Raw genomic sequence first — 13,715 nt, 5'->3', positions numbered from 1 at the left:
GCCCCTAGAGCGGTGAGAACGGCCAGTGGGCACGACCTCGCTATTGCAACAACCAGCCACAGTCCCAGCCTTGTGGCGAATTGTTTGTGGAAGCCAGGGAGAAATAAAAGAGGAACCAGCAGAACTGGGCGATTACATGGGGTGGGGGAGGCAGAGAGGGGCGAAAGGCAACTCAGAAGCATCCTTTGGGCGCTGTCGCTGTGGCGCAACAGGTTAAGCCGCTGGCTGCAACACCAGCATTCCATATGGCACCGGTTCAAGTCCCGGCTGCTCCGCTTCTGATCCAGCTCCCTGCTGATGGCCTGGGAAAGCAGTGGAAGATGTCAAAGTCCTTGGACCCCTGCACCCACGCGGGAGACCTGGAAGACGCTCCTGGCTCCGGATTGATGCAGTTCCGGCCATTGTGGCCATCTGGGAAGTGAACCAGCAGTTGGGAGACCTCTCTCTCTCTCTCTCTCTCTCTCTGTGCCTCTCTGTAACTCTGCCTTTCAAATAAATAATAAATCTTGTTTTAAAAAGTGCTGTCGGGAGGCCCAGAACCTTCCTGCAATGAAGTGTGAGCTGCTGTGCCTGGAACCGGATGGGGAGGGGAGGGGGGTTACGGCGAAGGCCACCTCCCGGTGCACGGCAGGGACGCGGGTGTCACTGGTGTTGGAAATGAGGGCAGGGGGTGAAGAGGATGGTTCTGAGCACGAGCAAACGCTGGGGGGGGAGGGGCGGCTCGCCCGCCTCCTCTGTGTCGGCGGTGCCTCAAATCCCTGGCTCCCACAACAGACCTCTGCGATGGGCATGCCGTTACTGCAGAGCAGGACGCAGTCCCAGGAGGAGCAAGCTGCTTGCCCACGGCCCTGCAGCTAGTCCCAGCCAGACTCAGGCCCCAGCCCGAGGCAGCGAGTGTGTGTAGCCTGTGGCTGCTGCACACGGCCTCTGCAGCGGGAGCGTGCCCAGCTGAACGGGGCACTGTCTCCAGCCAGGAGAGGGCCGAGGCAGCCAGAAGGCTGGAGTGGGCTGGGCTTGATCTCGGGACATGACGAGGTGGGGGACCCTGTGCATCCCAGCTTCATCCACAAGTCCCGCGAGAGTGTTCCGGATCGTCACTGAGTACCCTGTGGCTGCCTCTCCTGGGGACACTGGACAGAGGGCCCGGCCAGCAGCTTGCTCGCATGTCAGTGTCGAGGGGAGTCCGCCAGTGCCTTCTCTGCCCACCACGGGCAGTCAGTGGGCACGCCTCTCCCGTAGGCAGCCATCTCCTTTGGCACCTGCTCCAGGAGCTGCCTTCCCACCTCCTGGAGTTGCCCTCCAGCCCTTCCCTGGACAAAGCCACCCAGCTCCGTGTGCAAGTGCCACATCCCAGGCACAGCTCTCAGGCTTGATGGGAATTCCGCCAGCTGTTTGCCCGGGGATGGGATGACAGACGCAAGGAGAGAGAGAGCGCGTCACTGCATTTGTGTCCATCATCCAAGGCTGCCCGGGCCTCGTTCCCTAGAGAGTGAATGCTGGCACCCCGGCTTCTCCTCCCTCCCTCCCTGTCCCCCTCCTGTCCTCCCTTCTCCTCTTCATCCCCGCCCCTCTCAGCCCCTGGCTCCTTCCTCCTTCTCTGTCTCTCTCTCTCCCCTTCCTCCACAAGCTCCGGAGTGCCCGCCTGGTAGGTGCAGCTGCCTGCCCAGGCTCCGGCAGCCGCCATCACTCCACACTGGCTGCAAGGTGCCCTTAACCCCCACACTTCCCCACTGAGTCCACCAGGCACACTGGGACCCCCCCCCCCCCCGGCCCCAGCAGACCAACCGCAGGCCTCCTGCTGGAGGGGGCGTGGCCTCCAGCCTCTGTATGCCACCGTGTTGTTTCCTGCTCCCAGGTCTCAGATGACGTGTGTGCAGCACCACGTGCGTTCTGAGACACACGGAGCAGGTGTCGTGGCGGCCTTGGAGAAGACGCTCTTGTCCCCCGGCCGTCTCGTCTCCTCTGCCCGCACGCACCTTGCGGGCCTCACGGGGAGATGGCCCCGCTGCTGCAGGAGCCCTCGCTAACCCGGTTCCTGTCTGTGTGCGCAGGTCACGTTCACATCACCGACTTCAACATCGCCACGGTCGTCAAAGGGGCGGAGAAGGCTTCCTCCATGGCCGGCACCAAGCCCTACATGGGTGAGTGTGTGAGTTCCGCCTTGTGATGCCATCAGCCCGGTGCTGGGGGCCTCGGTGTTGTTCCCAGATCCATCAGCCACCCCCCCAGACACACACACACACATGCACACGTGTGTGCACACACATGCGTGCACACAAATGCATGCACACACGTACCCTGTCCCACCAGGCTGCACCCAGTCCCAGCATGCGCTGTGCCCCCTCCCAGCTGGCGCCTTGCCCAAGCTCTCGGCACCCCCGGCAGAACCTCCCATCCGGGGTCCTCTGCAGACGTCCCAGGCGGCCAGAGGGCCTTGGCTTGGGCTTGGGCCAGTGGAGGAGAAAAACACTGACACCTTAGTTTTTCACTCTTTAAGGTTTCTCGTTCCTCCTTTACTTACTTGTAACGCGTGTGTGTTATTATGGGTCACTGTGCAGTGTTTCACCAGCCACTTGCATTTCCAATTCCACGTCTTTCTGTCTGCAGTAGGTTACACTGGGGAAGGGGATTTCTTCTGCCTGCCGAGGGGACCCAGGAAGCCTTGTGGTGTGCCCGAACCCCACTGGCACTGGCCACTCTGGCCTCACCGCCAAGGCTCATGGTGCCCTTGCAACCTGGTTCTGTTTGGGGACTTTCTCACGAAAGTGTCATTTTTGGACACGTTCTATTTCCTCTCCGTTTGGGTGTCTGTTATGTAGGTGTTGGATCCTCTTTGTCGGTCTCTAGGCTCGTCACTTCCTCTCAACCTTTTTCACCCCTGAGTTCTCTGCCTCATTTGTTGAGGGCTTTCTGTCTGATTCGTGTTGTTCTTCCGTGTCTTGTCCAATTTTCTCATTAATTATCGTATTGTGATGCTGACAGCCAATGCTGTTTTCCTCAGTTGCTCTGAATGTCTGAGTTATCGGCCGTGCTGTAAGAACCCACGTCAAGACGGAGCAGCTCAGAGCCATAGCAAGGTGTCACCTTCCACAACTCCACTATCTCACTGGTTTCAGCTGGTGGGGCAGCCGGGGCAGGGCTTGGCCGGGGCGCCTGGGAAAATGGGACTGGCACCCCGTGGTCTGTGCGTCGGCATCACGACTCTGCTTGCATCAGGTTTTCTGATGTCTGGTAGGCCAAAGCAAGTCACGTGGCCAGCCGTGGGGGAGGGGGACCACACACGGCATGGGTGTGGCCGGTGAAAGGCCTGGTTCAGCAAGCCACTCCCCCTGGTGGGAGAGAGGCGCAGTGTTGACCTGTTCTGCTGGCTTAGCCTTCGGCTGTGCCTTCCTGGCAAGAGTCTTACTCTGCTCTTTAATCTCCCTTTTTGTACGTTAACTTTCTATGGAATTTGACTTTGACACCGTTCTGTGGCTCATTTTTATGCAGGACTCATTTTCTGAACTCTTAGGAGATGGCATGGCTCAGATCAGCTTTCCGAATGTAAGAGACCTGGGTCTTCCGTCGTCTTTGTAAAGTGTCAGAAACGAAGGCAGCTTTGCTCTCTGGGATTTCCTGGCTCTGTTACCCTCACCCATTCCTTTTAAACATTTATATTATTTATCTGAAAGGCACAGTTACACAGAGAGAGGGAAAGAGAGACAGAGAGAGAGGTCTTCCATCCGCTGGTTCACTCCCCAGTTGGATGCAGTGGCGAGAGCTGTGCTGATCAGAAGCCAGGAGCCAGGAGCTTCTTCCAGGTCTCTTACGAGGGTGCTGGAGCCCAAGCACTTGGGCCATCTTCTACTGCTTCCCGGGCCATAGCAGAGAGCTGGATCAGAAGTGGAGTAGCTGGGACTTGAACTGACACCCATATGGGATGCTGGCATGGCAGGTGGAAGCTTAGCCTACTACACCACAGCACCAGCCCCCAATCTTTAACTTCTTAAGTAAATTAAACAAGTGAAGTTTGGTCATGAATAGTGGTTACAATAATAGGCAGCTTGCTTTCAAGTATTCTCTGCACATCAGCACTGGGCTAAGTGTTTCATTTACTGCCCACCGACAAGGAGTAGACACAGTTGTTTCTTCCCAACGTAGCGATGAGAACCGTGGACACAGGGAGGTTGGGTGGCCTGGGAGAAAGGCCCAGGACCTTGTGACTCAAACACCAAGCTCTGAAGTGCCCATGGCAGGGATGCCATCTTAGAAAACTCTAGAAAACATGCATGTGAGTGAATCTGCTCACCCGAAGCTCGTCCCCCGGGACACGGAATGTTGGCTCCCATCAGTTAAGCCCTGGTTGGATGCCTTTGGAATCTGCTTCCTGGACGACTCTGAGCTGGGGCAGATCTGACCGAGCGTCCTCACGGCCTGAGCCCTCAGGAGAGAGCAGCGGGGCAGTCCCAGGGGGCAGCCGGACGGAGAGTGGGGCTGAAGGAGCTGCCCAGGCTGCGGCCCACGTTTCTGGGCTGGGCGGCAGCGTGGGTGACGGTTACGGCCCCTCTGGAGGGGGCTGGCGGGGTGCTGGCAGTGGCGAGCCTACTGTGAGGTGCTGGGGGGACCTCCACACAGGCAGCTGCTCTCCGGGCACACACAGCTGGTGTGTGAGGGAGCCACAAGTTGCGGCCAGGCCCGGCTGGACCCGAAGTCCACGCCTCGCCCACTGAGCCACCCACGGTGCCTTTTTGACCCTGGGGCCCCCATCTGAAAGCCGCGTTTCTCAGCGATAAGATCATTGTGCCATCCTGAATGACTGGCGGCACAGGAGAGGTTTCTGCCGGCCTGCGGGGGGCACAGCCGACGTTCCGAATGGGGGCGCTCTCACAGGCTGTGGGGTAACTGCGCCAGGCCGGGGGAGGCCTTGGGAGTGGGGACGGCCAGGGGAGAGCTCTTACAGCAGAGCTGAGTCCCACGCTCCCCAGGGGTGCAGGCGCCTGAGGCCGGAGGGCAGCTTTGTTGATTTCCGTTCAGAGGCCCAGGAACCAGTTACCAGAATGTTCTCTGCCGGGATTCAGAGAACAGACGGGTGAGGCGGCTCCGAAGGTGTCTCACGAGGGTGAGCCAGAAGAGAGGTTGGACACGCGCTGAATCTTCCCTCATTCCACGAGCAGAGGGAGCGCGTACTCGGCGGGGAAACAAAGTCAGACTCGCCGCAGCCACAGCCCAGGGCTTCTGGGGCTGTGGACAAAGAGCTGCTGTTCGCTCGGCAGATGGGGACCGCGTGTCCGGCAGGTGCCGGGCTCCGAGTCCGGCCTGGGGTGCGGGGATGCATCATGGGCTCCCACTCTCACAAGCTCAGTGGAGCAGATGGCGTGGTGGACGCGTTGGACACAGGTCACGGCCGGGGCATGGCCGGGGAGCAGGCCCTGGCACAGGAAGGGGAGATGGACTCCCGGGGTGTCCTCCACAGGCTGCGGCTTAACCCGCTGCGCCACAGCGCTGACCCCAGGAAGACGGGCGCATCCTGCATTCCCCCAGCACACGGCCCTGGCCCGGGGGCTCCTCGCCAGCGCTCGCTGTTGTCCTGCGGCTGGGGGTCTTCCTATCGGGCAGGTCATGGCCTTGTTTGCAGCTCAGGAGTGGGTAACTGTGAGCGTCTTGTCATCGCCTCCCTGCCTTCCACGTCTTCTGTGCGAAGTCTCTGTCCGAATCATTTGCCCCATCAGTCGTGCTAACAGATACACTGTCCTAATACGAGGTGGCAGGGGCTTCCTGGCTCGCGTTCCTGGGAAGGTTTTACATCGGGGGCTTTGGGTCCCCCGGAGCTCACTTTGGCTCCTGGTTTGAGGCGTGGATCAAGCTGCTTTTATTTGCACCGGGCCTCTTTTGTCCTCAGGTCCATCTTTCGCTACTGAAACTCGGCAGCTTGGGCAAAATGCAACGGACCACAAACGTGTGGATCCATTTCTGGATTCTCTCCTCTCCCATCCGTCTCTTTGTTTGTGCTTTGGCCAATCTCGCATTTTTTCCCTGTAGCTTTAGAATACTGCTTGAAACCAGGTAATGAGAGGCCGTCAACTCTCTTCTACTCCAGAGTAATTTGACTCTGCTAAGTCCCCTGCCTTTCCTTGGACATTTTAGATTTAATTTGTTGATTTCCACCAAAGAAAAAGCCCACTGGGATTTTGTTAGCGTTGCCTTGAGGGTTTACAGGAGTTGAAAGAGCAGCGGCTTAGCAACACGGCTACCTTTCCACACACTCAACACGTCTCAGGGTCTTCCTCCCCCCTTCCTGGTTTCAGCACCCGTTGTTGGCACCTATTCTGTTACACGTACATGAGGATGCCCACGATCATTCCTGGGAAGTGAAATTAAAAGATGAGTTTATTCTGGTGCAAAAACGTTGAAATCCATGCATATGTAGGGCCCTCAAAAAGTACATGGAAATCTATATTATGGAAACATGGTATATGGATTGAGTTTTTTTTAATAAGATTTTTTTTTTTTTGAAAGACAGTTACAGAGAGAGAGAGAGAGGTCTTCCATCCACTGGTTCACTCCCCAGATGACTGCAACAGCCAGAGTGGGCCAATCAGAAGCCAGGAGCTTCTTCCTGGTCTCCCATGCGGGTGCAGGGGCCCCAGCACTTGGGCCATCTTCTACTGCTTTCCCAGGCCACAGCAGGAGCTGGATCAGAAGTGGAGCAGCCGGGACTCAAACCGGCACCCATATGGGATGCCAGCGCCTCAGACCAGGGCTTTAACCCACTGCACCACAGCACCGGCCCCCTAACTGAGTTTTTCCACTAACTTTTCCCACTAACTTGCACTTAAATATTTAAGGGATTTCTGGTGCTATTCCAAGGGCTGCTTTAAAAGTCATTGTTAGGAATCAGTCGTTGCTGACTTAGAGAAATAGAATTGATTTTTCTGTTTTAACTTGGTGTTCTGCAACGTTAGTAAGCTCAGTTATGAATTCTAATAACATTTTCAGCAAAATCTTAGTAATTTCTGAAAAGGTAACTGTTTTGAGTAGACAGTTTTGTTCCTTCCACTGGGCATGTCCTTGTTTTATAATCTTAGAGCCCTAACTGGAACACGTGGTAAGCTGTCTTGATGCTGATCTTAGTTGGAAATTCAGTGTTTTGCTATTCAGTGTGTCATCCGTCCACTGTGAGGTTTTCTATTTGTCCTCCGCCAGCCGGGGGGGGGGGGGTTTCCCTTCCGTTCCCGCCTTGCTGAGTTCTGTTTAACCACGAGCGCGCGTGGAGCTCTGTCAAACAGCTTTGCTGACCCTGCCGACATCACCGCACGGCTGCGCTTCTGTCCTCGTGGAAACAGATCCATTTCTGCTGCGTCAGCCCGAGCCCCGCTTAGTCATGGTCCCTGAGGGGTGCCGGGATCGCTTTGTCAGAAGGCTCGTGAGGAATATCGGCCTGTGGTCTCGTTCTTTCTCGAAGCGACTCTGCGTTGTCTGGGCGTCCGAGTAAATTCGCCAACATAACACGTTGAGGAGTGTTCCCTCCCCGTCTCTTCTGGGAAAACGTGTGTGGCTTTGGTATCATTGCTGCACATATTTGTCAGAATCGCCCGGCACAGCTACTTGGGTCTGGAGTCTTCTTTGCAGGAACCGGTTGAGCTAGGAGTGCACTTTCTCGAAATAAATGCATCTGAAGCAAGGTTTGCGGTTCGTGTCGCTCCGGGAATTTTCAAATACTTGGGCACACAGCTGCTTTGATACCCCTGCCTTGGAGGGGTGCAGCTTCTGCAGCCCTGTCTGCCCTCTTGTTCCGGAACCGGCACCTTGCACTGTCTCACTGATGTCCTTGGTCATCCTAGCCAGAGGCTTATCAAATACATGGATCTTTGGAAATAACCAATTTTTCGCTTTCTTCCTTTTCTCTGTTGTCCCTCTATCGTCCATCACGTTGACTCCTTTCTGCTTATCCGGGGTCTAATTCGTTCTTACACGGAGGTTTAGATGACCAGCTGGAGGCCTGTCCTCTTTTCCGGTGCAGCCCTTCCATGCTGTGAGCTCCCAGTCCAGCTTCAGCTGTTCCCACGCATTTTTTGTCTATTATGTTATCGTTTCCATTTAGTTACAAACACTTCCAACAATATGTAGAGGTTCTCCATGTATCTTTCTGAGGTGATCAGAAAAAAAAAAAAAAAAAACCTTCTATTACTTCTCCTTTTTTCAATGGTGAAGTTTTCCTCTGTGGCCTGTGACCGGTCTTGGTGAGTGTCCTGGGCACACTGGCAAAGCGTGTGTGTGTTCTTGTCTGGTCATGTTAGGCTACGATGTGTGTTCCTATTCCTTGGTCCTTTATAAGTCCTCACTGATGTCCTTCCTACTTCTTCCAGCCATTACTGAGTGGGGAAATGCCCAGTTGTAATGCTGGATTTGTCTATTTTTCCTTGCACTACTGTTTTTAAATTTTTATTTATTTATTTGTAAGTGAGAGCTGAGAGAGAGAGAGAGCTCTTTCATCTGCTGATTCGCTCCCCAGATGACTGCAACAGCCAGAGCTGAGCGAGGTCAAAGCCAGGAGCCAAGAGCTTCATCCAGGTCTCCCACGCCAGTGCAGGGGCCTGAACACTTGGGCCATCTTCTGTTGCTTTTCCCAGGCCGTTAGCAGAGAGCTGGATCAGAAGTGGAGCAGCCGGGACTCGAACCGGTGCCCGTAAGGGATGCTCGCGTCACAGGCAGTAGCTTTACCCACTACGCCACAGTGCCGGCCCTTGAGCTTCAGGCTTGTCTCTTGTTGTGATTCTGTGCTGTAAGGTGCGTTTACACGTAGGAGCGGTAAACTCTCCCATTTACGGTTACATCCTGTCCTCGTTCTCTGCTTCAGTCTGCCTTGTCTGACGTCACGACCAACACCGCAGCCTTCCTCTGGCTGCTGTCTGCCTGGAGCATCAGGGATGTGTTGGCAGATGTTCCACAAGGAGCAAGGCAGAACAACATCCCTATTGGAGGATTTTCCCGCCCTTCATGACCTAGGCACGCCCACAGGGCTGGTGGGAGGTGACCGTGATGAGACCGAGCCGAGAGATGCCGGCCACTTGCTCTGTGAGGCCGTCTGAGGCCCCTGCTAGCGGATTTGCCATCCTTACCTTTTATTCTGTTTCTGTGTCTTTATACTTAAAGCACGTTTCTTTTCCAGTCTTTGTTCATCTAGGACAACAGTCTGTACTTTGATATTTAGACCATTTACATTTAATGTAGCTGTTGATAGGATTCGATCCTTCATCTTCTTTTTTATATTTATTTCACTGGATCTCTCTCCCCTTTTCTGCCTCATTTTGATTAGTTGATCTTTAGTTACAATTCCACTCTGAGTTCTCTGTGAGCTGAGTGTACGCACCTCTCTTGAAAAATCAAGTTTACAGATTGCCCTAGATTTATGATATTTGTAATCAACTAGTTAGGATCTACCTTGACATAAATATAATACAAGAATCTTACAAGAATATACTCCTGGGGCTGGTGCTGTGGTGTAGCAGGTAAAGCCGCCACCTGCAGTGCTGGCATCCCATACGGGCGCCGGTTCGAGTCCTGGCTGCTCCACTTCTGATCCAGCTCTCTGCTATGGCCTGGGAAAGCAGTGGAAGATGGCCCAAGTGCTTGGGCCCCTGCACCCGTGTGGGAGACCTGGAAGAAGCTCCTGGCTCCTGGTTTTGGATCATCTCAGCTCTGGCCATGGTGGCCATTTGGGGAGTGAACCAGTGGATGGAAGACCTCTCTCACTCTGTGTGTGCGTGTGTGTGTGTGTCTGTCTGTTTGTCTGTCTTTCTCTCCCTCTGCCTTTCTGTAACTCTGCCTTTCAAATAAATAAATAAATCTTTAAAAAAATACCTTCAGGCTGTGTGCATTGGGCATATATGAAACATAAATTACTTTCATGATTAGACTCAGGTCATCTTGTCAACAAGATACCTTATTAACAAGATACCTCATTATGGGCCTGGAAATATTCCAAAGAATGGAAAAATCCAAAATACTTCAGTACTTGTCCAAGCATTTTGGACAAAAGCTACTCAACCTGTGAGTACAAACTCACTTTTTCTTAATAGATTCATTCACTTATTTGAAAGGCAGAGTTTCAGAGAGCGAGAGAGAGGGAGAAACAGAGAGAGAGAATTTCCATTTATTTGTTGCCTCCACAAATGGCCACAATGGCCAGGGCTGGATCAAGCTGAAGCCGGGAGCCGGGAGCTTCTTCCGGGTCTCCCACGTGGGTGCAGGGGTCCTGAGCTGCGCCGTCTCCCGCTGCTTCCCCGGGCGCATTAGCAGGGAGCTGGATGGGAAGAGGAGCAGCCGGGACTCGAACATATGGGTTGCTGATGCTGCAGGTGGAGGCCTGACCCATAGCGCCACAGCGGCCACCCCTGAACTCCCTTTTCCATCAGCACAGAGGCTTGGTCATAGGCGCTCATCCCCAGGTTCGCTCACTGGCGTACTGCAGAATGCACCGGTTCTGTCTCTCTCTCCCCGTGAGGGCATCGTGCTCCATGAGAACTTCCACAGGCCTCTTCTCTTGAATGTCCTAGTTGCATCCGATGCATTTAACGTAAACGCGTTTTCCAGTACTGGCTCATTGTTTCTTCTTGCCCCGATCTACTCATCAGCCAATCACGCTTCCCCTCCTGCCTCTCCGTGGCAGAAGTTTGATGGCCAATGGTTGAGCAGTTTCTTCTACACTTAATGAAACCAGTTTTCTTTGCTATGAATGCTATTGGCGTCCCCCAAAAGAGAGGAATTATCAGACTGAGGCAAGGGCTTCGCGTTATCTCCAGTTAATATGTAAGCGTGTGATACCAAGTGCATCTGGCTTGCTAAGTGCCAAAGAGCTATAAATTACCCTCAAGGGTCCAGAGACAGGCAGGGCCTGCTGCTTATCTCTGCTTCCCCATGGCTTCTCGGCACCTGTAATGCAAAGACTTCCGACAGAGCTCCTGGGTCATTTGGGGAACAGGTGCGCTGGTGCCTGAATGAACTGAGCTCTCACTTAGGTAGCCTTTTGTTGTTCATTCAATAACAGATCGGGGTAATTTCACTGGGGCTGGAAAATTGCCCCTGGGAGGGGAGGGGAGGGGAGGAGGGCACATTGGATTGCAGAGCCCCGGGCAGCAGGATCCCTCCTGGCCAGTGTCCAGTGTGGGGGGGCAGGCTCCGACACCCTAAAACTGAGAGACGCCCGTGCCAGCTCTGCCACACCAGCTGGGTGCCCCTTACGAGTCCCTTACCTTGGATTCGTTTCTGGCGGCTGAGGAACAAGTGACCGAAACCAGGCCCCTTCAGACAGAGGAAACGCATCTCCCCCAGCAGCCCTGACCCACTATCAGCAGGATGGCGCTCCTAGGAATTCCGCTGGGTGGGGTCCTCGCTGCCTTGGCCAGCTCCTGGCAGCTGCGGGTGCCCTAGCCTCTGCCCGCACCCCGGATCCCTGGGCTTTCTCTGGTGAAGACATCGGTACTGGGGTCTAGGACCTGTCCTGAATCCAAGATGATTTTCTCTTGCCATCCTTAACGACAGCCGCATGGAGCCCCTTTGCAAACACAGGTGCGACCTCGGCTCCATCTGCAGCCAGCATCCGGCCCCTCACAGCCATCACACTCGAGTGTCCTCGCTGAAACGTGGAGGTCCTCGCAGCCCTTCTGTCACCGGCGGCAGGGAGGATGGAAGGGCCGGCGTGCGTAGAATCCCTAGTACAGCTCTGTAGCTCAGGGCTGCCGCTGCTCTTCCACCCGGACGCGGGGGTGCTGTCAGGTGCGTGGCTCGTGCCTGTCCCAGCTCTAACCCGGGAGAGCATGACTCTGGGCCCACAAAGCAGTCGCATAGCCCAGTGACATCAGGAATGCGACGCCCAGGGTGCCTGGGTACGACAGGGATATGTGGGAAGTGCCTCGGCCCCCACAGCCATCACTGCTGTCACGGGTGCATCTGGTGCCGAGGGAGCCTTGTGGCCCCATCCAGGCCTGGGGATGTGCGGGGGCAGGAGGTGGCCTCTTTGGGAACGCCCAGGTCACAGGAGGGAGGGGCAAGCACTGGGACTGTGGGACAGGAAATGAGGACCTCAGGGCCTTACAGGTCCCAGCTCAGCTGCGGGCTCAGTGCCCAGCTCCTGCGGGGAGAACCAGCATAGAGTGCTGGGCGGAGAGGGAAGAGAAAAGGGAGCGATGCTGAAAATATAAACCCGCAGGCCTTGGCCTCTGAGTCCGTGCGGCTGAGGCAGAAGAGTTCAGTGGCCCGCACGTTTCTGGATTTAGGTGGACGTGGCGGGGACTGAGTAGGACGGGGGACGAGGAGGCGGTGGGAGGGACAACCAGGCTCCCGTCCACGCCTGCTGTGTGTGGCACACTCAGCAGGGCCAGCATCCTGCCAAGTCTGTGGCACTATTGTCTTAATCCTCAGGACAAGCCGACGAGTACACCGTCATCCCCGCTGGCATCGTATGAAATGGAAATAGTAACTTGCTAACCTCTGCCCCAGCCATGCCACAGCCCCTCGGCTTCCCAGCTTGCCATGCGTGGGACGAGCAGCCTGAGGGGACAGTCGCTCACACTCCTGATGGCCCCGTGCCCCAGCGTGCCACAGAGTGTGCTTTTGTGCCAAAAGGGACGTCAGTACCGACAGGGATTCCACCGGCGGGAAAGGCACATCTCAGAAGCTGTGTGCCTCCTGCCGTGTGGCTCTGCAGCCACTGGCCCTCTCTGAACCTCCTCTGTCCCCGGCGGGTGCTCTGAAGGGGCAGGCAGGATCCGAGGGTGCAGCGGGAGCAGCTGCGGTCTGGCCACCGGTGAGTGAGACCGCGGTGAGCTGCCAGCCCAGCAGCCCCTGGGCGAGCGGCTCCGCCCACGCTCCCTGCCCGCCTCCTGCCCCCTGCCCCGTCCTGGAATCCGTGGGAGATGGTGTTCCGCCCAAGGTGTCGGGGCTTCCTGGGACAGATTGGGGCTGCTCTGACAGCTGTAAAATGGTGTTTAGTCCTGTAAGGCAATCTGCTAAAAGTAACCAACATTTCACAAAATGTTTTTGGAAACCAGTGCCCTCCTAGCCCAGGGAGCCGGCCTGAGGCCCCGCCCATCCCCTTGGAGAGGGGCAGTACGCCACCCACGGGTCTCTGCCCTTGGCTGCTTTTTCTCTCAATGAATTGAAATTCACATGACAGAGAGCCAGCCTGTCCAGTGGCGTTCAGCGCGTTTGCAACGTGTGCAGTTCCCCACCTCCCTCTAGTTCCAAATCACGGTTGTTTTGCCGCTAAAGGAACCCCGCGTCCCTGAAGCAGCCACCGCTCCCCGCCCCCCTCCCTCCCGTCTGTCTCCTGCCTCTGTAGATTTGTCTGCGCTGGGTACGTCAGATTAGGTCCCGCCCGTGTGGCGTGAAACCCTCCCTGCGATGGGCTCAGGCACAGGAAGCTCCATGCACCCTGGTTGTTGGATGCCTGGCCCTGACGTGGTACCGGAAGCAGAGGGACTGACACCCCGGTTCTCATCGGCTGCGGCTCGGCTCCCTCCTGGTCCCCACCCGCCAGCCGTGACTCCTGCTCCATCACACCCAGCCCCACCGGGCTCCTGTCCCGATCCCATGGAGGAGACACCCCCTGCACTGCGCACTTAGGGCCCTGCCCCAGTGTCACAGGGCTGTGTCCTGCGGTGCCTGCTGGGGGCAGGACCTCGTGGCATGGTGGCACCCGTGGCATGGGCTCTGCGGTCCCTAAGAGCTGGGTGGTG

The 13,715-nt window shown here is 56.0% G+C and overlaps 1 protein-coding gene across 1 annotated transcript in view; it reads left to right on the top strand.

Annotated features, from left to right (window-relative positions):
• Positions 1 to 13,715, top strand: part of STK32B (serine/threonine kinase 32B) — a 250,413-nt gene that overhangs the window by 214,963 nt on the left and 21,735 nt on the right. Inside the window, exon 6 of the mRNA XM_051829718.2 lies at positions 2,052 to 2,141. Coding sequence (XP_051685678.2) covers positions 2,052 to 2,141 — 90 coding nt within the window. The remainder of the gene's footprint in view (positions 1 to 2,051; positions 2,142 to 13,715) is intronic.

Source organism: Oryctolagus cuniculus, chromosome 2 (genome assembly GCF_964237555.1).
Source record: "Oryctolagus cuniculus chromosome 2, mOryCun1.1, whole genome shotgun sequence".
Lineage (NCBI taxonomy): Eukaryota > Metazoa > Chordata > Mammalia > Lagomorpha > Leporidae > Oryctolagus > Oryctolagus cuniculus.
This window is presented reverse-complemented; position numbering and strand designations above follow the sequence as displayed.